The sequence below is a fragment of the Haliotis rubra genome, unplaced genomic scaffold (assembly GCF_003918875.1).
Source record: "Haliotis rubra isolate DU_JTF1 unplaced genomic scaffold, ASM391887v1 Scf62, whole genome shotgun sequence".
NCBI classification, from domain to species: domain Eukaryota; kingdom Metazoa; phylum Mollusca; class Gastropoda; order Lepetellida; family Haliotidae; genus Haliotis; species Haliotis rubra.
Genome location: NW_025767324.1, coordinates 332,524 through 355,453, shown reverse-complemented (window position 1 = coordinate 355,453; position 22,930 = coordinate 332,524). Strand labels below are relative to the sequence as shown.

Here is a 22,930-nt window from a genome sequence, read left to right as displayed (position 1 = left end):
CGCTTTGAGTAATATTCCAGCAATATCACGGCTGGGGACACCAGAAATGGGCTTCACACATTGTACCCATTCGTGGAATTGAACCCGGGTCTTCAGCGTGACGAGCCAACGCTTTAACCAGTAGGCTACCCCACCGCCCCGTATCCCATTTAATCAAAAAGCGTCACAGCTCTGTCAGAGTTTGCGAAAACGCTCACAGTAACCTGACTGTGGCGACCAATTGTATCGGAGTTACATCGTTAGTTTGAATAGCTTTCGTTCGCATTCAAGCATCGAGGATAATCATGAGAAGGCACAGGTTGAAATATCCCCTATCCAATTATTTACGTCATACCTCCAAGCTGTACATGTCCTACGTTAAAGCATATCTATCTTTTAACAACATGGCTAAAAAAGAAATATTTTTCGGTGCTCTTTCACTTACAGGTCCTTACATTCAAGTCACTCATGTGTAATGACAGAAGTCACGAATCCCATTGAAGATGACGAGGTGTTAGCATGAAGATTGCATAAGTTACTTAACATTTTTTGTATATTATTGTATGGCTCGGGATCCCGCGACATTGTTGAGCGATGACGTCTTACTGTTATGCTTCAATGCGATTTTCATTGTAACCTGTTTTGAGGTCGTGGGAGCTGTACATGTAATTGCATGCCATGATATACACATATAACATCGCTGTCATCAATACGCTCCCATGTGATGAGCCTCAGGTGTGTTGATTGGAGGGCTGTTCTGTTATTATGCTGTACCATGGCGACGGTTAAGAGATGCTTTTCTGTTCAGGCTGTTCACGGCAGACAGCGTGTATTATAGTAGAGAGACAGTTGCGGGCAACGCGATAATTAATTCCAGTTAGTTTTGTTCTGTTCTTACAACACCTGTCACAGTAGTCGACATTGACGATTCTCACCTTTTCAGGTGAAATGAACTTACGGATGAAGAACTTTTGTTTCTGTCTGGTTCTACTTGCAGGTAAGATTATTTGGATATTCTCTATAGCAGCGCCATTTGTAGATCGCAAATGGATTTACCTGTTCGTGAAGGTGTGCTGAGATTTGACTTTTTCTGTGCCAGAGTTATGTGTCACCTTGTCAGATTTCAAGAAATGGAAATATGCCATCAAGGTGTTTGTACTTTCAAGGATAAGGTGCTGGTGACATACATGTATCTCTACACATGGACATGTATGTGGAACATCCCTGGCTGTGGAATACGGGATATGAATTTTTATATTTCATGGATGTTTCTTGAAAATCAACATGGATTCCATATTGACCTCTATGCTTAAGATAAGTCTACAACTTCTGAACGTTTTGATTACAGGTGAACGGTATGGCACTAAATTGTTCCTACCGTTTATAACGATGGTAATAATATGCGAAAAGGATATGTTTGCGAAACATATTAATTTCCGTTAACATAAATGTACGTAGATACATGCTGAATATTTATCACATAATTTGCTCAAACGTATAAACTTCATCTTTATGAAATGTAGAATTAAAAAATTAAATGGTTATCGGTTCAGTTTATGTGATTGCATGTTTTAGGTCGAATGCGTCATGTCAATGTTAAGTGTAAAGATTGGTTCACGGGATGTGATCTCTCATGGCTTGAACTTAATTGTCTTTAAGAAAGTCGAGTGAAAGATGTCTGTGTTTTCTTGAGGCCAGTGTGTCGTTGTACAAAGCCACCAGCGCTACGACTGTGTCTTGAGTCTATGTTAATGTATGGGAGTTACGATCATATGTTTACGATCGTCATAGCGCAATGATCGTTTTGTGGAACTAGGACAGACAACAGAAGGGCGAGACTAGGAGATCTAACTCCTTAACTTTAGCATATGTTTACGATCGTCATAGCGCAATGATCGTTTTGTGGAACTAGGACAGACAACAGAAGGGCGAGACTAGGAGATCTAACTCCTTAACTTTAGCATATGATTACGATCGTCATAGCGCAATGATCGTTTTGTGGAACTAGGACAGACAACAGAAGGGCGAGACTAGGAGATCTAACTCCTTAACTTTAGCATATGATTACGATCGTCATAGCGCAATGATCGTTTTGTGGAACTAGGACAGACAACAGAAGGGCGAGACTAAGAGATCTGACTCTTTAACATTAGCATAAGTTTACGATCGTCATAGCGCAATGATCGTTTTGTGGAACGGGGAAGGCAACAGAAGGGCGAGACTAGGAGATCTAACTCTTTAACTTTAGCATATGATTACGATCGTCATAGCGCAATGATCGTTTTGTGGAACTAGGACAGACAACAGAAGGGCGAGACTAGGAGATCTAACTCTTTAACTTTAGCATATGATTACGATCGTCATAGCGCAATGATCGTTTTGTGGAACAGTAACGGACAACAGAAGGGCGAGACTAGGAGATCTAACTCTTTAACTTTAGCATATGTTTACGATCGTCATAGCGCAATGATCGTTTTGTGGAACAGTAACGGACAACAGAAGGGCGAGACTAGGAGATCTAACTCCTTAACTTTAGCATATGATTACGATCGTCATAGCGCAATGATCGTTTTGTGGAACTAGGACAAGACAACAGAAGGGCGAGACTAGGAGATGCAAGTCCTTAACTTTAGCATATGTTTATGATAGTCAAAGCGCAATAATCGCTTTGTAGAACGGGGGCGGGCTATAGAAGGGCCGGACACCAGAAAAAGGCTCCATGCATTGTACTCATGTGGGGAATCAAACCGAACCCAAACCTTCAGCGTCGTCACGATATGGCTGAAATATTGCCGATGTGACGTTAAATCATAACTCACTCACTCACTCACTCACTCAAAGCTTCAGTGTGACCAACCTCTATTCCACACCTCTTTCCTTTCTAATCTGTGAATATTGCTGTGGGCGGCGTAAAACTAAACTCACTCACTCACAATTCTGTCAATCTGACATAGTCGCTCTGTATTTTAAGGCATGTCTTTGTTAATAACTTTAGGAGTCTATTGAAGCTATAAGAACATAAAAGATCACCGCTTTTTATAGGCTTGATTAACCTGCCGAAACAGATTCATCTAGGGTTAAATGAGAACAGGACATCTTTTGCAAAATAATTATTTTGGACAGAATATCATTGCACTATACTGAACGAACTAGGATAACGCTATTTAAAACAAATGCATACTGTTTATCGTAATATCAATAAGTTTGCGTGAGTAGTGAGTCTAGAAATAATGAATTAAGATAAGGGTCCATTTTGGGTCACGCGAAATAAATGTGTCGAGTTGATCGTAATGTAGACTTTCAACTTGTACTGGTCTTTAAAGAACAAATTAGAAAAACGCCCCTTTCGGGCACAGAAAATGCTGAATGTTACGAATGGCGGAAAACACATACTTATCTGTAACCCGTATTGGCATTAGGACTGACAAGAAGCTGGTTCTCTTTTCCACAATGAACAAAGAAGGTGTTTTACAATAGGTCTAAACTGCTTTAACTACAGATACCAGCTTGGGTCAGTACTTGTTCATACTAAAGTAGCAGACACAACCTCTGAAGTCAGGTATTCCGACACATTTTAGCACTACACATAAATTTGGTGATTCTTTTATAAACCCTGGAGAAAATGAACTATACTTCCCGTTGACTTTATCATATATCAGCACTTCAAGAATATTTGTTTCTGGTTTTACTACAAAAGAAAAACATCGTTTGATTTGAGACGTTAAAAATGTTTTCGCAAAGTACACAGTTGCCGACTCTTATCATTTCAAATACGGTTGGGTTATGTGGTTGCAATTGAACGAATTGTTCTTCGCAAAATAACCAGCCACAGATTACTTTTAAAAACAGTTGCAGGAATGAATATGTTGAATAAACTTGATCACGTTTGACAACGGCTATGTCATCTCTGAGTACATTAATTTATCGCTTCACTTTATTATGCCTTTTTATGTCCAAAACATACAGGCAAGATAAAATGTCTTATTAGTCTTTTATATGAACATATTTGATAACATTCATATATATTTCGTTAAAAATAAGCAGAGGTTATATTAGTATGCACATTTGAAAAACGCTTTTGCCTTGTAGGTGCACCGACGTAAGTAGTGATGTGCAAAACATGTACATCCGCAGAGCAATTTCACGCGATGTGTGCACAAGGGTTGTTCGTTATTATCTCGGGTTGTGGGAACCCTAAATAAATTCGTTAGATCAAGTGCCATAGAACCACTCTCGAAATGTGTTCATTTGCACATAAACGATACATGAATATGATGTCATTTGTTACAAAACCAATGACCCCATTGTTGAAATCAACATCATTATAATTTTTAAAGGTTATTAATTATTATCATTATAAGTAGCATCTATATACCAATACATTTGGGAGGTTCCGGATTGCCAAAATGTTCTCCAGTTGCAACTGTCCGACTGAGAAGTCATTCTGTGACTATTTGAAGCACAACGAAACACCGTCGTCAAGCAGTTGAAACCATGAGAATCACAATTGGCTGCAGCCAGGATTTAAGGTGTCTGAGAGCACCATCGCTGTCGTTGTTTCTGTACCTACCAAGGATGTACTGATTTAACAATGGATACCCTGGACACATACGGTTAAGTTATTTGCGGGAAAGGTTACATCCACCAGTATCTAGGATCGCAGTGGGTATCTGAGTGGAACCACCTTAATGAGATCGGCACCCCATCAGACGCATCAACACCGTCATTTGCGACGACAGATGTGTCAAGCGGGCTCAGTAATGCCTAACCAATCATTGACAATTGTTGAGGTCAGAGTGAAGGCAAGAACTTGGGTGTTGACAGATTCTGGCGGCAATCTCTGCTGTCACAGGAACAGCAAACCTGATGCAAGAGAAAGGCAGCTTTATCACCCAATGAAATTGCTGTGTGAAATAGTACAGCCCTACCGCAATTTATATTAATGACTTTTTTTATCGTGTTAATGTTCTGTTTTCAAACGCCATGTTCGACCATGTGTAACAGATGCTTTCCTTCTTAAAACCTATGTGCAGGTCCTCGGTTTGTGATCTGCATCGCGAGGTTTGATCCCCAAAGAACACCCGTAAAACACGTTGAGTCGACAGCGAGATATTAAACCACGTACACTGGCTTTACGGTGGTCTAAAGTTCCTCATGTGATCAATACTCGCTTTTCATTCAAAAGCAGGCGGTACCTCACAGTACGTGACACCCATGGTGGACTAACGAGGTATTGAGTTCCTATGACCTTGACCTTGACCTTGTCATTTTCCTTGAAATATAACGTTAGCGTGGATCACTTATTACTGAAGTCGATAGTACAATTCCGACTGTATCGTGAGCAAGTGTTTATGAGAAGAGAATGAACCGTGTAGGATGTCTGTCAGAGTGGGTTACGTCAGTACGTGACGATGTCATTGGTAGGATGCACAAACTGAAAAAGAAGAAACAGACTTGGAATGAACACGGTGTACGTCGTGTTATTCACAGTAAAGAAGTTGACATCCATAAATCTTGCTTTTCTTATGGAATGGACCAATTCCGTCCCAACCAGCTGTCATCCAAAGTCTGGCTGCCCTGCACGAAAAGTTATGTTCCCACTGACAAGGATTCAAATAACATAACCATTACATAACATAGCATCATTACATAAATGGTTTATTCAAAGAGCTCGATATATTTGACACATCAAATAGGGCAAGGCAAATAGTCATATAAGGCAAGTATGTTAACTGAAGACCCGGGTTCGATTGCCCTCATGGGCACAAAGTGTGAAGCCCATTTCTGGTGTCCCCCGCCGTGATATTGCTGGAATATTGCTAAAAGCGGCGTAGAACTTAACTCACTCACTTTTCTACTGGATTCCAAAGGTATGTAAAACTCCGGACAAAGAAAGATATATTGCTGGGTCCAACAAATGTTCCACCAAATCCCTGTTTCAAAGATTAGGCATAATCCTAATCCTATCTTGGAAGGGCTTTCTCATTATTCTAAGATCTGACACAAACACCATGTGCATTCTAAAAAACTCAAGGATTTGCTCGATATTTCACAAACTCAGAAACGTTCTGTCAAAATATTTTTATTATTTTTCAACGTTGTACAGCACTATCCCACATGCAAATTTAAGACATACTTCATTCCTTGATCCATGAGGAATTTGTAAATAAACGCGGTGAACACAGATATTCGGCTGGGGTTGGCAAAATCAATTTTTTTCAGGTATATTGATTATATATACTCATGCCAATAATGGTTGTCACCCCCCCACCCCAACCCACACACACCTCACACTCCCCACCCACCTCTCCAATTACAAAATTGAAGGGGGTGACAACCATTATTGGCATGAGTATAATATAACCAATAACCATCCAATAGACAATTTCCGTCCACTGATTTACCCACCTGAACTTGATATTAAAGAGAGATGTGAGAACGCCTCAACTGTTTAATATTTAGGAATATGCAAAAAGATTTAGGGTGTCAAAAACTCTCTACAAGGCTTTATGACGAAAGGGATAATTTCAACTTTCCAACAATCAACTTTCCTTTCTTGTCGAGCAATATTTAAACAGCTCCAGTCGTTTGTGTGTACATTTCACAACTATTTAGGTACACTCTTGCTCAAACGTTTTTCGATCAAGGGTATAAGTTTGAAGGGCTTAGTAAAGATTTAGAAAAAGATGACTTGTACTATAAATTCCCGAATTTTTGTCAGGTGAACAGTTTACTAGCGTTTCCATATGTTTATGACGGGTACTACAGGTGGAGCAGGATACGCTCACCTTTTCACGAACACCTGATATCACCACTGTTTGATAGTGATTCATAAACACATGCTGTGTCATCGTATCGCATGGTGACCCGTGAAGGTCCGGGTTAGAATGAACCTTCAGTAACCCATGCTTGTCGTAAGAGGCGACTAACGGGATCGGGTGGTCAGGCTCGCTGGCTTGGTTGACACATGTCCTCGGTTCCCAGTTGCGCAGATCGATGCTCATGCTGTTGATCACTGGATTGTCTGGTCCAGACTCGATTATTTACAGACCGCCGCCATATAGCTGGAATATTGCTGAGTGCGGCGCACTGGTGGTTGGTCCTGGAGGTATATAACTTGCGCAAGAGCCCGTGAATCTGAATTGCAATGAAATTTTAGTGTATGTATTATGAATATTATGATTTTAATGTCCACATTGAATTACAGTCCGATACTATGGGCTTCATTCAGTGCGCCGTAAAACTAAACTCACTCACTCACTCACTATCTCATGGTGTCAATCACTGGATTGCCTGGTCCAAATTCGATTGTTTACAAGACCGCACCGAACCGATGTAACACTGCGGCGTCAAACAAACACATACCCATGGTACAATTGTACTGTTGACTCTGCTTTTACTAGAGATTTCCTATGGACGAAGAAAGGGAGTTCAGTATACCAGGAATCACTATCAAACAGTAATGATACGAGGTGTTCGCGAAAAAGGTGAGCGTATATATGGAAAATTAGAGTTCTCTTAGATACCAATCTACGAAACTAGTGAAGTGCTCATGGCGTATGACAGACTATTTATTACCCACGTTTTAAAAAAAATCATTACAGCTGATTTGTATTATATTCACGAAATGAAACCCGTTTAAGAAAGAGGTTGCGAAGTAATCGACTTGTGCACTACTTTGCGCATGAAGTTCTTTAATTTGCATAGAATCAGTCGGGAAATTTTAATGTGAAGATAAATAACGTTAGGTATGTGCTATAAATAGATCTTGATACTTTATGCCTAGTTTACATTTGGACAGCTATATGCCCACGGAGCCCGTATCCCCTTTTCCGTGCGGCCTCCACGCAGAGGCAGAAGGCGGCCGGGGGATTTTCGTACGGATTCACGGAATCCGCGGCCTCTACGATATTGTTTCGCCGAAAGTTTTACAAATTAGACAAAATCGTGAGCCCGTAGCCCGGAGACATGTCGTAGGTGGCATTGTACAATCCCCGTAGCCCGGAGACATGTCGTAGGTGGCATTGTACAAATCTACGTAGCCCGGACGATGTCGTAGGTGGTGGACAATGGGGAGCAAAACAATTTAGACTCGTGGGACATGTCGTAGGTGGTAATTGGCCGTCAGTGCAGGTATCGTAGGTTGCACTGTACCCCCGCACGGGTATAGGCGTAGCTACAAACGCACGATTTTTCGGCAGGACATGGGGCAAAACTATGACTCGTGGGTGCACGTCCGTCGTGCAGGTATCGCAACGTTGCTGCCCGTGCAATAGACGTGATACTGAGCAATCCATCCCGCACTATGGCCGTGCAGTCACCTTGACATGGGCCAAACATGTTTCAGATGGGTATATACTCAAAGGCATAAAGTAAGTGTGATCAACACATTTGTTTATATAAATGAGAACATATTTATAACGCATTTTCATTTTCTTTATAATGCACTTAATCTATAACCCAAACAGTGCCCTGTCGGTAGTCTTTGTTTCGCGTGTGTTTTTCCTGCTTTCAAGGAGAACGTGGAAGAAAGGCTTAATATGTGCCCTTTAAAAGTGTGGCTCTAAACCTCGAATAATTGTCACCCAATTGATTGTTTAGACGTCGTCGGGTCCGAAAAACACAAATTTGGAATCTTCTTGCATTTCTGTATGCCACGACCAGCTGAAAATGAAAGATGGCGAGCCATTGGAATGCTTGAAACCAGAACATCCCAGCGCAAGAAAAGTTTAAAATGTGCCATTTGCAATCTTATTGTGGAATGATTTTCTTGCAATATTAAAAAAGTCTCATCATAAAACTTTAGAGCCTTTAAGTATACATTTGTCATCTCTAGCAACTTCAAGTTTATGAATGTGAAGTTGTGTGTGCTGATGTATATTCACAGAGCTCTTCCTTATATACCAGGGATTTGGACGCTCTAAAAACGGCATGGCGGCTGCACGGTCACCGCGCCTTCTCCGCGCAAACTCTGCACGGAAGCCGCACGGGCTCCTTACGATTTCCGTGCGGAGACTGCGGAGACTGCAGAGACTGAACGGCAACTGCACTGAAATTGCACAATTTACGTATAATCTCCGAGGAGCCATTGCACGAATTTGCCCTGGCCTGTTTTTCGACAATACAGACTGTGTGCAAAAGTCAGAGCTTAGTTCAAGTACACAGGCTATGACGTCATCATCACAGGTGTGACGTCACACCTTGATTGTGAAACATAAATGAATACAAATCCGGGATCTTCACAAGTCTGCTGGATTTGAGGTACCGAAGAAATGAAGGAAGGACTGAACATTGGGTAAATGAAAGTATCAACATCTGCTAGACTCATATACATCATAGAATGAAGACAGAGGACAGCCTGGGTGATATTTGTACGACTAATTCAATTTTGCTATCACTACCGATTTCGAGCCTAGCCGAATCGAACTGTAAAATAGTACCTTGAACTCCATCCTCTCTGTTAATTACCACACCAACTGAACCATGACTCCATGAGGGCCATGACCACACCAACTCCATCCCTCTCTGTTACATTACCACTCCAACTGTTAATTATGGCCATGACTGACTCCACCCTCTCTGTTAATTACCACACCAACTGAAAGCATGACTCCACCCTCTCTGTTAATTACCACACCAACTGAGGCCATGACTCCACCCTCTCTGTTAATTACCACACCAACTGAGGCCATGACTCCACCCTCTCTGTTAATTACCACACCAACTGAGGCCATGACTCCATCCCTCTCTGTTAATTACCACACCAACTGAGGCCATGACTCCATCCTCTCTGTTAATTACCACACCAACTGAGGCCATGACTCCATCCTCTCTGTTAATTACCACACCACCTGTTAATTACCACTGAGGCCATGACTCCACCCTCTCTGTTAATTACCACACCAACTGAGGCCATGACTCCATCCTCTCTGTTAATTACCACACCAACACCAACTGACTCCATCCTCTCTGACTCCACCAACTGAGGCCATGTTAATTACCACACCAACTGAGGCCATGACTCCACCCTCTCTGTTAATTACCACACCAACTGAGGCCATGACTCCACCCTCTCTGTTAATTACCACACCAACTGAGGCCATGACTCCATCCTCTCTGTTAATTACCACACCAACTGAGGCCATGACTCCACCCTCTCTGTTAATTACCACACCAACTGAAAGCATGACTCCATCCTCTCTGTTAATTACCACACCAACTGAAAGCATGACTCCACCCTCTCTGTTAATTACCACACCAACTGACGCCATGACTCCACCCACTCTGTTAATCTGTTTTCCCATTATGCTTGTACGAATAAAAATTATGTGTATCTATTTATAAATATAACTCAGCTGCATTGTATACTTGAATTATTTGAAATCACATAACGCATATTATTGACTGTCTACCTCGTATTGGTAAGACAAAACATTTACGAGATCTTATGTGTTGATTTCGCCCCTATACAATGTTTAGGCAACATCTAGGTGGATAAATATGCTTCTCTTCAAAAGTTTAGACTCACTATAGAAAAAGTATGAAAATAGTTAAGCCATGTTATTTTAAGTCATGATGTCCCCATCTTTTACTGATTATGCTTGCAAATAATCAAAGGTATTGTACAACAAGCTATCAAATTCAAAAGATCATTGGCATGAGGCTACGCAACGAATAAATGCAATGGCTTTTTGTATACTTTTTGGAAAATTTCACCCCAAAACATAGCTCAACTTACATGAACAATGCCGGAAGTTTCTTTAATTTCTGGATGCCAGATCCATGTGGATACAATTCAAGTTAATTTTGTTATGATATGTTTCAAGGTATTGTTAACAGTCCATCTTTGCCATATGTACTCTTAACCTTTGCGATATAGCGAACTATACATGTGAGTCTAAACTTTTGAAGAGAAGTATATATCTCCACGATTTATTTATGACAGTGATATTTCCTATCATCTAGCTCATCGATTTGGTGCATTGATCAATGCGAGATGATTATACTGGACAAGGCTGCATAAAATTTACTGCAATATCCCCTTTCTGTCATGAAGCAAATTCAAATGCTCTTAATCACTTAATGTTTACGTCTCTCAGTTATTGAGTTACTTAAGAGCAAGTTCCTTTATGTTGAAATTGACAAATCTCACGTCATGCACGCTAGACCAATAAATTTGAGATTACGGGACCCACACTCTGTGAGAGTTTGTAAACATGACAGTTCTGTGGAAGACATGTTTACTCGCCCTCAAAACATTTTCGACCACAGGGCAAATGTTCTTTGGTTCTTTTGTATGTGGTTGAGACAGTGACAATGGTTTTATGCCGCTTATAGCAATATCTTAGCCCTATCATGCACGCTAGACCAATAAAGTGAGATTACGGGACCCACACTCTGTGAGTGAGTGAGTTTAGTTTTTCGCACAGGGCACTGAGACAGTATTATACCACATATAGCAATATCCAGCTCTATCAGTGAGTGAGTGAGTGAGTGAGTGAGTTTAGTTTTACGCCACACTCAGCAATATTCCAGCTGTATGGCGGCGATCTGCAAGTAATCGAGTCTGGACCAGACAATCCAGTGATCAACAGCATGAGCATCAATCTGCGCAATTGGGAACCGATGACATGTGTCAACCAAGTCAGCGAGCCTGACCACCCGATCCCGTTAGTCGCCTCTTACTATAAGCATGGAATACTGAAGATCATTTCTAACCCGGATCTTCAAGGTTCCTCAGCCCTATCAAGAGCGGATACATCAGAAATAGGCTCCTAACATTTTCCATATGGGAATCGAACCCGTTCCGTGACGAGCGGACGATTTAACCAATAGGCTACCCCACAGCCCCTCTTTGAAAACAACGTGAGATTTATAACAGTCGGAATTCGTCAACACCTTTTCTTTCGTGAGCTGGTGAATTTAATCCCCGTTAAACTATATGATTATTATTAAATCAAATTGTTCATATCGATTTAAGTGAATAGGCGTGCGCCTAGATCGTATTTCAATAATTCCTAAATGTTAGTGTTTGGACTCATACCAGATTTTTAAAGACAAACAAACAAACAAACAATCAATAGCGTTGGGTGCAAATCACTGACCCTAACCACTGACTCCGTAAGTAGTACAGTTGTGTTCACTACGAATAAACAACTTCGGTATACGTCATTGAATTCCCCCAAGCAAGCTGCCCCTCAGTGCTGGTTGCCACATCTATACATATGTTTACGTATTTAAAGTGCATCTAGGGTGTTTCTGGTAATGTTTATCGGTATCCTTGCGACTACTGTGAACCCGTGAACACGAACAAAGAGAATATGTGTATCGATCACAACCATCGTAATTCTTGTCAATGCATGTTCAGTATAAATACCCTTTTCCATGTACGGTGTGCTCAGGTAAAAGGTACCAAAGAATGTTTCTATAGCTACAACGATCGGTTTACGAGAAGAACGTACACAAGCGTCTGTGACAACCGGGGATGTTTTAAACCTATAGAATGCTTAACGAAGTTATCGATTACAACGGTTAAGCATAGTGATTATATAAACTAGTATTGATATAGATGCTAGAATATAGTATGTAAAAAAAATTAACAGCATTTTCTAATGGCAAGTGGATTTAACCAGCTTACTTTCTGCAAACCTCTTTCACCGACGTCTTCTCAGATGACTCGATTCACTGTGTAGAATTTCCTCCCTTAGGTAGACCAGGAACCTCTTCGTGTGGTAACAAAATTGGTAGAATGCTAGTAATCAGCTGGGTTATGTTTATAAATAAATAAATATGATTTTTAATTCGTACAAACATAATGGTAAAATGGATGGTCGAGTGTAGTACACTTTCACTTTATTGGAGGAATTCAACGACCCTGTTAGCATAGGTGCTGTTCGCCCCGATTATGTATCAGCTTCCTGGATTTCCTCCCAACAAGAGCGGTGAAATGGTGGAATAGCCTAGTGGTTAAAGCGTTCGCTCGTCACGCCGAAGACCCGGGTTCGATTCCCCACATGGGTGCAATGTGTGAAGCCCATTTAGTATGTCCCGCGCTGTGATATTACTGGAATATTGCGAAAGCGTCGTAAAACTAAAATCACTCACTCATTCACTCACTATCAAGATCGTACGCCATGGTATAAATTAAATACTGTTGAAAGAGAAGATAGATGTAGGATAGGATCTACCAAAACACTTTCCATTGGTCATAAACGGCAAACTAACTATGAAAACTAACATTTACATTATATTTACTCACTAGGAATGACGTTTAAAACGGAATTTAACGGTTAGAAAAGGACGTCAACAGTGTCAAGGTAGTAGGATGAAACCGCTGATGACGTTATTAGACACACAACCAACGACCATTGGTCAGATAGGTGTCTATTTATAAAACCTTCAGGGGACACAATACTGACAAACGCAGCTGCATAAAATAATACCTGATATTTATTAGCTAAGAATAACGTTCAAAACGGAATGCAACGGTTACAAAAGGACGTTAACAGTGCCAACACTACATCTGAAGGTCGTAGGATGTAACAGCTGATGACGTTAGCAGACACAAACCCAACAACAATTAAAAACCTATCTATTTGGAACACTTTTATAAAACCAGCCAAGGACACAACTGTACAAACAGTCCCTCATACACATGTATTTACTTACTAGGACAGACGTGTTAGAAGTTTTAACGATTAGAAAGGTCATTGGATACGTAAAAACGAAGGCTATTCGTGCGTTATTTGTTTTGCACGCAAAAACACGTCTGTTTCTTTACAGTATCACCTTGGTGTCGTGTTTGATCGCGATCAAACAATGTCTGTGATGTGTCATTGACTTTTTCCATGTCATTGTGTTCGACTACAAAACTTTGTGCTTTCATTAGTTTAGGACCAAGCCTTAATTATTCATAAAATATTGATTTTCTGTAATCCGCCTTAAGCTACGAATCCGCGTCTATGTAATCTGGTGGTTTACATATCCTGTGAATTAGTTTTTAGCAAATAATTACTGCCAGGAAAACGAAAGTATACACATATGTATGACGGTGGGGACAATTGGACAAAAAAAAAGCGTATTCTGTGGTAGTGCGTTTTAATACCTCTGCGAGGACCTTTCCTTGTCTGCCGTGTGTCGTTTTGTTTGATTTTACGAGAGCTTCGTTTAATATTTCCTTGTGTGATGTTAGACTGGGTCCCTGTCTGCCCACACGTGGTGTGAGTGAGTGAGTATGGTTTTACGCCGCTATTAGCAACATTCCAGCAATACTACGGCGGGATACATCACACATTGTACCAAGGTGGATTCGAACCCGGGTCTTCAGTGTAACGAGCGGACATTTTAACCATTAGGCTACCCCTTTGACCCCATACGTGGTGACAAGCGGGACCTGATTTCTCGGCGGCTGTGATTTGGCCACATTTAAACACAGCGTTAATCGGTCTATGATATAACATGTTTTGGGTTGGAATTTGTTCGTGAATTTGAATTATTCTCGCAAAATCTGACATTTGCAGCGAAGATTTGTCGACATTGACCACATGCTTGTGTTTATTTAGATACGCAATAATAATGGTGTGGGTATGCTTTTGCTCGTTTGTTGTTTAACGCCGCACATGGCAATATTCCAGCTGTATGGCGGCGGTCTGTAAATATTCGTGTCTGGACCAGATAATCCTGTGATCTTGGGATACAATAACATGCTGATAATGACCACCCGATCCTGTTAGTCCTCTCTTACAACAAGCACGGGTTGCTGAAGACCAATTCTTTTAGTATTCTAGAGGTTATCTCCCAAAACTTACATCGCCATATGAGGATGAATATCATGTCATCATGGTTTGTCCTAAGTACTTGACATTTAGACGTCGCTACCTACCTTTGGACGTATACAAGTCTCCAAACATGATGAAGTTTATAAGTCTTTTACAAACTTAAGTTGAAGTATTAACCTTCAACTTAGCCAAATTTGTTTATCATATATTTCAGGTAAAGCAAAACTATAATCTGAATTATCCTTGAATGTTTATTTCCTTTTTAGTGCTATCTTCTGTCACGAAAGATCTTTGCAAGTGGGTCTGGTTGGGTGGGGGGAGGGGGGAGGCAAAGGTTGGCAATGCGCTTTTGAAAGTATGTATGATGTATTTGTCATGTTGGCAGTTGGCCTATTAAAGAAATAAACAAACAAACAAACATATCTTAGACAGCCATAACTTAGACACTAATGAAGGGGATTAATTAAGACAACACCCATGGCTGAAATGGAACAGTCCTAATTAGTGTTCCCTGCTGAGTAGACCTAGCTTGTAAATAAATAGAACAACTGAAACTGTAAAGTATGTGTAAATGTATGAAGGACATTGAGAAGTGGAATGCATAAGAAAAGCAAGATTTACTGATGTCAACTTCATTATTGTGAATAACACGACGTTTCGGGGTGTATGCTAACTCCTTCATCACCTGGACTCTCACCTGATGATTTTGTGTACAAATCATTTTTATCAAGCAAAATTTTCAAAATGTAATGACTATAACTGCTACATAATTCTACATTGTGAACATTATATGTACAACAGGAATCAGTTCTTTTTCATGTCAATGTATCTGTACAAATAGAATTACTGCCAGAAGATGAAATGCTGTCTCTCTTTTCTGGAGGTGAAATACCAGTTACTGAACACATAGATGAAATGTCGCTGAGATGTATGATTGTCCTATTTTGTAAATATCTGTATTCCATGGTATCCTCACTCTAGTCTGTATTTTAGATCCTTCCTTGCCTTTGCTCTGTACATGTGTGTACCCGCCTTGTGAATATGTTGTTGTGAATATATGATGTATGCGTATATGTGATCTTCGTATTGAAATAAGGAGTGAGAATGTTTTGTAGTCAATATATGGCCGAATGCTGTTTGTCTGAGTAGGGATGGTGTGTATTATATTTTTTATATTTATATATTTATTTATTTGTTCAATTATTTATTTAACTTAACAACTAAACTTACTAAGCAACTTACCAAACAACCAACCAACCAACTAACGGGTTAGAATATCCGTTATCCTGACAACCGTTGCTATGGAGCTGTACTCATCAACTCTTCAAAAATATAACTGAAGTGAAAGTTATATGTATTCTTTCAATACAAAGTAAAATAATTCTGACAGCATGAATGGTTTTAACAATATTGTCAACTGAAAAATAGTATTTTCGTACATTTTCACATGCGATTATGGGTCAATTTCGTAGAACTTTAATTAACGGCTAAGTAATGAAAAATATTGATAACAGAAACATTTCTGAGTGACATGACATTTTCCAAGGCCAAATAAAGAGAATGACAAAATTTCAAGTGAATATGAAATTTTGGACTTATCCATCTCTGCATGATTCTTAGGTGGAATTGTCCTTAATATGCCAAGAATGGACATGATCAACATACCATATTTATTATTTACTATTTATTTAATTTTTATCTCCGTTGAACTTATAATAAATATGCTGAAAGAACATAACGTCTTGTCTAATAGATTCTACTGGACTGATCCATTATAAGAAATAGGTATCAGCTTGAGGATTAGTTGTTGTTTTAAGCTGTCTAAGATATGGCTGTCTAAGTTTTGGGAGGTTACCATTTGAGAAGTGTTTCAGATATTCTCAACGGAAGTCAATGTTTTTCGTTAGACTAGCATGATCTGTATCATGTAACGAAGAATACTTTGTACTGACTATCCCAAAGTCTTCGTAGTGTAGTGGACACAGAGTCTGCCTGTTGACTTGAAGGTGGGTGGTTCGATACCCTGCAAGCGTCATAACAAAAGACATATAGAATGGTATATATTGTCTCCCTGCCTGGTGCTCGGCACAAGGGGATATAACACAGAATGTCTGAACTTCAGGATACTGTGATTGAATGGTATCCATGTTGAACAGGGGCACGGTATTTCAGAGGACTGGCACTATTAAACCTGCAGAAATCCTGGTACCAGCAGCCACACACAGTGTTATGGTCGAAATTTACGTGGTTTTCGCTTAACGCCGAACTCAACAATATTCCAGCTACATGGCGCTGGTCTGTAAATAATCGACTCTGGACCAGACAATCCAGTGATCAACAGCATGAACATCGATACACGCAATTTGGATACGATGAAGTGTCAACCAAGCCTGCGAGTGTCTGACCACCCGATCCCGTTAGTCGCCTCTTACGACAAGCATGGGTTACTGAAGATCAATTTTAACCCGGATTTTCACGGGTTCGAAATTTAAGTAAAACAGACTTGACATTAGTCCCCATTTCACCGTACCCCCTTCCCATTTATCACGTCAGTCAAGAATTCTCGTGTCTGTTTCAGTTCTTGCGGTGGGGGCTTATGGAGCCTCCTGTGACGACTGCTTGGCGACGTACAATGCTGCTACCAAGACATGCACGTAAGTAAACAATGACCTCTGACCACGAAGAAAGGAGAAATGAAAATCAGAGCAAGGCTCCTATCTCATCGGCGTTCGAGGGGCGCGGGGTAGCCTAGTTTTTGAAGCGTTCGCTCATCCCGGGTTCGATTCCAAATATGTGCGAAGTCCATTTCTGGCGTCACCCGCCATTATAGCGCTGGAATATTGCTAAACGTGAAGAAAAACCATACTCACTCATTCACTCATGGGTATTCGTTCGCTGTAGTGTCACGATTATACTTTTACCTCGGGTCATCTTGATCTGGGGGCGGTAGGGTAGCCTTGTGGTTAAAGCGTTGGTTCATCACACCGAAGACTCGGGTTCTATTCCCCACATGGGTACAATGTTTGAAGCCCATTTCTGGTGTCCCGCGCTGTGATATTGCTGGAATATTGCTAAAAGCGGCGTAAAACTAAACTCACTCACTCACTCATTCCTATGCTATATTTCAGCGTGGCCAACGCCTTCATCACGTGTATGGAAGATGCCGTGAACCCCGGATGTCCAACATCGACTGCCAACCTAGTCGGGTTCATTGGACAACTTAGTTCCTGCTGTAAGTAAAACGCCCTAATGTATCCCATCCTAGTATCTGGCTTTTCGTTGGCATCAGGCATCCAATTGAAAAACAACCCCAACCTGTCAGCCAAACATTACAATTCCCAAACGATTGACACTTTTGTCGTATCGTAATTTTTGGATTGATTGCAGATGCATAAGATTGATTGTAATTAACAATGTTCTTTGCACGTGGTTTGAATCAAAATGCGGATCTGAAATTCACCTGTTGTTATGGTAACTTGGTTGTCATCACCAAACCCATTTGTGGGAGGGTTGCTTTCCTCACACATTATTTCTAATGTAAACTATGAAATTAAGAAATTTTAAAGTTTTGTTTAGATTATCACAGAAACCTGTTCTTATCGTATATTTGTCGTACCTTTCAGCTCTGACCACACTGTGTACGTGTCAAAAAGACCATCTGGTACGATGGTCCGAGTGGCACCATCACTCAATGCGAGTAAGTAGGAAGACGTTCAGTAGTATTTGCGTATGCACGGAAACGCCAAACGTGTTACGATTGTCCCAGGGCATCTCCACTCAATGTGAGTAAGTAGTATTTGCGTATGCACGCAGACGCCAAACGTGTTACGATGGTCCCAGGGCATCTCCACTCAATACGAGTAAGTAAAAAAACGCTCAGTGGTATTTGCGTGCGTATGCACGGAAACGCCAAACGTGTTACGATTGTCCCAGGGCATCTCCACTCAATGCGAGAGTAAGTGCACGCAAAAGACGCTCAGTGGTATTTGCGTATGCATGCGTACGGAGACGCCAAACGTGTTACGATTGTCCCAGGGCATCTCCACTCAATGTGAGTAAGTAGTATTTGCGTATGCACGCAGACGCCAAACGTGCTACGATGGTCCCAGGGCATCTCCACTCAATGTGAGTAAGTAGTATTTGCGTATGCGTATGCACGCAGACGCCAAACGTGTTACGATGGTCCCAGGGCATCTCCACTCCATGCGAGTAAGTAAAAAGACGCTCAGTGGTATTTGCGTATGCATGCACGGAGACGCCAAACGTGTTACGATTGTCCCAGGGCATCTGCATCCAATGCGAGTAAGTAGACGCTTAGTGGTATTTGAGTATGCACGCACGCAGACACAAACGAAGTGCCATCAGTCACTATGGGCACGGATCAGTGCCACTTGTCGATGGGTACCAGCAGCAGCATTTCCTTTTGCGACACGTGCGGACGTTGATTTTCTTTTTGGGGATGGGGTAGCCTAGTGATAAAAACATTCGCTCATTAAGCCTGAGGCCCGGGTTCGATTCCCCACATGAGTACAGTGTTTGAAGCACATTTCTGGTGTCCCCCGCCATGATATTGCTGGAATATTGCTAAAAGCGGAGTAAACTCCTTACTGATTCTCATCTCGGTAGCTCCTTAATAACATCACATGTCTTTCAAATGGCTTCAAACACAAACGGAACCAGTTATCTTTTTATATGTATTGCCTCATTACTTTAAAGGTCATTGATGTCCAAGTGGCCATGATGTAGTGTTCCTTCTTTCATGACAGGAGAAGACCCGTGAAGATCCGGTTAAAATGGGTCTTCAGTAACCCATGCTTGTCGTAAGAGGCTACTAAGCGGGCCGGGTGGTCAGGCTCGCCGACTTGGTTGACACATGTCATCGTATCCCAGTTGCGTAGATCGATGCTCATGCTGTTGATTACTGGACTGTCTGGTCCAGACTCGATTATTTACAGACAGCCGCCATGAAGCATGACTATTGCTGAGTGCGGCGTTAAACAAACAAACATACCTAGTGAAGCACATAAGCATTGTGTATTCAGAGCGGCCGCGGGAACACAGAGGGGTACACAAATACGTAGTCTAGACGACCGTGGAAGCCGCGATGGCTCAGTGGGTTAGATCGCCGAATTTGTGCGGTGTCGGTTGAATGACCCTAATAGTAATAGATTCTGTACTTTACTTAGTAAGAATAATCTATATGCCATAAAAAAACACCATATGAACTTATTGAATACCATTGATGCTCATTGTGATCTACACGGCGTATATATTCAACTTCCGCAAAGCTATTACTGGATTTCTGGATCTTACTGTATTCTCTCAAATAATGTATCTGGTTTGTCATTAAGCGCCCCTTAAAATAATATACTATAAACAAAAAGTTGGGGAAATGCAATGCGACGTTGTAATAACTATTGATATTTTATATCTTTAATAAGACACTGTTTAACACTGTCACGTTTAGCGTACATCAGAACAATATCCAGTATCAGTCCAGTTTTTAGCAGTGAATTGAACAGCAACACCAACATGTTCCCCAGTATAATTCAAAATTTACCCCAACCATGTTCACGTGCACACCATGTAAAACGCATGCACGAACATAGCGATATTCATGACACATAACTGGAATGATCATTTTCTAAATACATATACTATCTTAAAAATTGGTTCCCAAATAATATTCCCCCTAAAGTTGTAAATCCACTACCTTTCTTAACAGATTTTTCAATAATAATAGATCGTATCAGTTCACATTTAGAGAAAAGTGAATGTCAAGCAGGTTGCAGATTCCATTAATTGCCGACAGTGATCATTTTAGGAGTAATTTGTCTATCGAAACCTCGATCAGCGTATCCTAACTCGCCCAAGGGACACAACCATGCTCAAGCATGAATACGGTGCTCACAAATCAATGTTCTTCATAAAATGTGTCTGTTTTCGAAACCTCGATCAGCGTATCCTAACTCGCTTACGGGACACAACCATGCTCAAGCATGAATACGGTGCTCACAAATCAATGTTCTTCATAAAATGTGCTGTTTTTCGAAACCTCGATGAGCGTATCCTAACTTGCCCAAGGGACACAACCATGCTCAGGCATGAATACGGTGCTCACAAATCAATGTTCTTCATAAAATGTGTCTGTTTTTCGAAACCTCGATCAGCGGTTCCTGGCGCATGTCAGGGACGCAATGTAATTTAAGTTACGTCAGCATTACAACCTGTGGCAAGTACAGGTCCACTTATACGCACCCAAGCTAACATACATGTGTCATATAACACAATTATAATTGGAGTTATGTATTCACAGGAGCGAGAAACAGAAGCTTGGATGCATTGGTGGAGTGACAGATTTGGCGTGCGATGCTTCTACCAAGGGACACACTATTGCCACTTCCACAGACACAGACATCACTAATATCGGAGGCTGTGCCGCTGGTTAGTTAACCTTTGTTTTATCAGTGTGCGTCTATCTGACTAACACAGACATGGCCTCACATCACTCTCAGGTTGTACAACTGTCACACTAGCCTCTGTTGTATCAGTGTGTGTCCAAGTAACACAGACATGGCCTCACATCACTCTCAGTTGTACAACTGTCACACTAACCTCTGTTGTATCAGTGTGTGTCCAAGTAACACAGACATGGCCTCACATCACTCTCAGGTTGTACAACTGTCACACTAACCTCTGTTGTATCAGTGTGTGTCACCCTAAGTAACACAGACATGGCCTTACATCACTCTCAGGTTGTACAACTGTCACACTAACCTCTGTTGTATCAGTGTGTGTCCAAGTAACACAGACATGGCCTCACATCACTCTCTGGTTGTACAACTGTCACACTAGCCTCTGTTGTATCAGTGTGTGTCTAAGTAACACAGACATGGCCTCACATCACTCTCAGGTTGTACAACTGTCACACTAGCCTCTGTTGTATCAGTGTGTGTCCAAGTAACACAGACATGGCCTCACATCACTCTGTGGTTGTACAACTGTCACACTAACCTCTGTTGTATCAGTGTGTGTCTAAGTAACACACACATGGCCTCACATCACTCTCAGGTTGTACAACTGTCACACTAGCCTCTGTTGTATCAGTGTGTGTCCAAGTAACACAGACATGGCCTCACAACTGTCAACTAGCCTCTGTTGTATCAGTGTGTGTCCTAACACAGACATGGCCTCACATCACTCTGTGGTTTACAACTGTCACACTAGCCTCTGTTGTATCAGTGTGTGTCTAAGTAACACAGACATGGCCTCACATCACTCTCAGGTTGTACAACTGTCACACTAGCCTCTGTTGTATCAGTGTGTGTCTAAGTAACACAGACATGGCCTCACATCACTCTCAGGTTTACAACTGTCACACTAGCCTCTGTTGTACTGTCAGTAACCTGTGTATCAGTGTAAGTAACACAGACATGGCCTTACATCACTCTCTGGTTGTACAACTGTCACACTAGCCTCTGTTGTATCAGTGTGTGTCCAAGTAACACAGACATGGCCTCACATCACTCTCAGGTTGTACAACTGTCACACTAGCCTCTGTTGTATCAGTGTGTGTCCAAGTAACACAGACATGGCCTCACATCACTCTCAGGTTGTACAACTGTCACACTAGCCTCTGTTGTATCAGGTTGTGTGTCCATTAACCTCTGTAACACAGACATGGCCTCACATCACTCTGTGGTTTACAACTGTCACACTAGCCTCTGTTGTATCAGTGTGTGTCCAAGTAACACAGACATGGCCTCACATCACTCTCAGGTTTACAACTGTCACACTAGCCTCTGTTGTATCAGTGTGTGTGAAAAGACTTACGCCACAACAGATATCTCTGCCATGGCCGGCAGATGCACGTGAGTTCACACTTCACGCGTGCCAGTGGGTAGTGTAGAGCGGAACCTGACAAAAATAAGTCCAAACGGACAGGAAAACGTTAAACGGGCCATAAGGTATACTGAAAGCAAAAGAAACGTCGTAATATTGGAAATGACATTTAAGTATCAATGGAGTATTTGAATCTGTTTTTTTATAAATATACATCGGAAGTTAAGTTTGAGGAAAACATGAATCGTGGTCGTATAGCCTGTTTTGCCCAATAAAGTATTGTTTGAGACTGAGGTTAGAAATGTTTTTTGTTTGAGGAAAGGGAAGAGTTT

General features: G+C 41.2%; 2 protein-coding genes across 5 annotated transcripts in view; both read left to right on the top strand.

The window, feature by feature from the left end:
- The first annotated feature begins 697 nt into the window (after positions 1-697).
- Positions 698-21,199, top strand: LOC124256137. 2 transcript variants are annotated; one of them, XM_046690095.1, is made up of 6 exons: positions 698-976; positions 17,335-17,410; positions 17,885-17,988; positions 18,380-18,440; positions 18,697-18,709; positions 21,073-21,199. In XM_046690095.1, the coding sequence occupies exons 1-6, from the start codon at positions 928-930 to the stop codon at positions 21,178-21,180; spliced, it is 411 nt and encodes a 136-aa protein (XP_046546051.1). In that variant the 5' UTR covers positions 698-927; the 3' UTR covers positions 21,181-21,199. The 2 variants fall into 2 exon arrangements, with proteins under 2 accessions (XP_046546051.1, XP_046546050.1); XM_046690094.1 differs by lacking the exon at positions 18,697-18,709 and having other exon boundaries at positions 701-976; positions 18,380-18,453.
- A 1,373-nt stretch (positions 21,200-22,572) lies between these two features.
- The window catches only part of LOC124256177 (mucin-19-like), a 71,381-nt gene continuing 71,023 nt past the window's right edge, over positions 22,573-22,930 (top strand). For all 3 annotated transcript variants that reach the window (XM_046690138.1, XM_046690139.1, XM_046690136.1), the window contains exon 1: positions 22,573-22,627. In XM_046690138.1, coding sequence (XP_046546094.1) covers positions 22,611-22,627 — 17 coding nt within the window. In that variant the 5' untranslated portion in view covers positions 22,573-22,610. The remainder of the gene's footprint in view (positions 22,628-22,930) is intronic.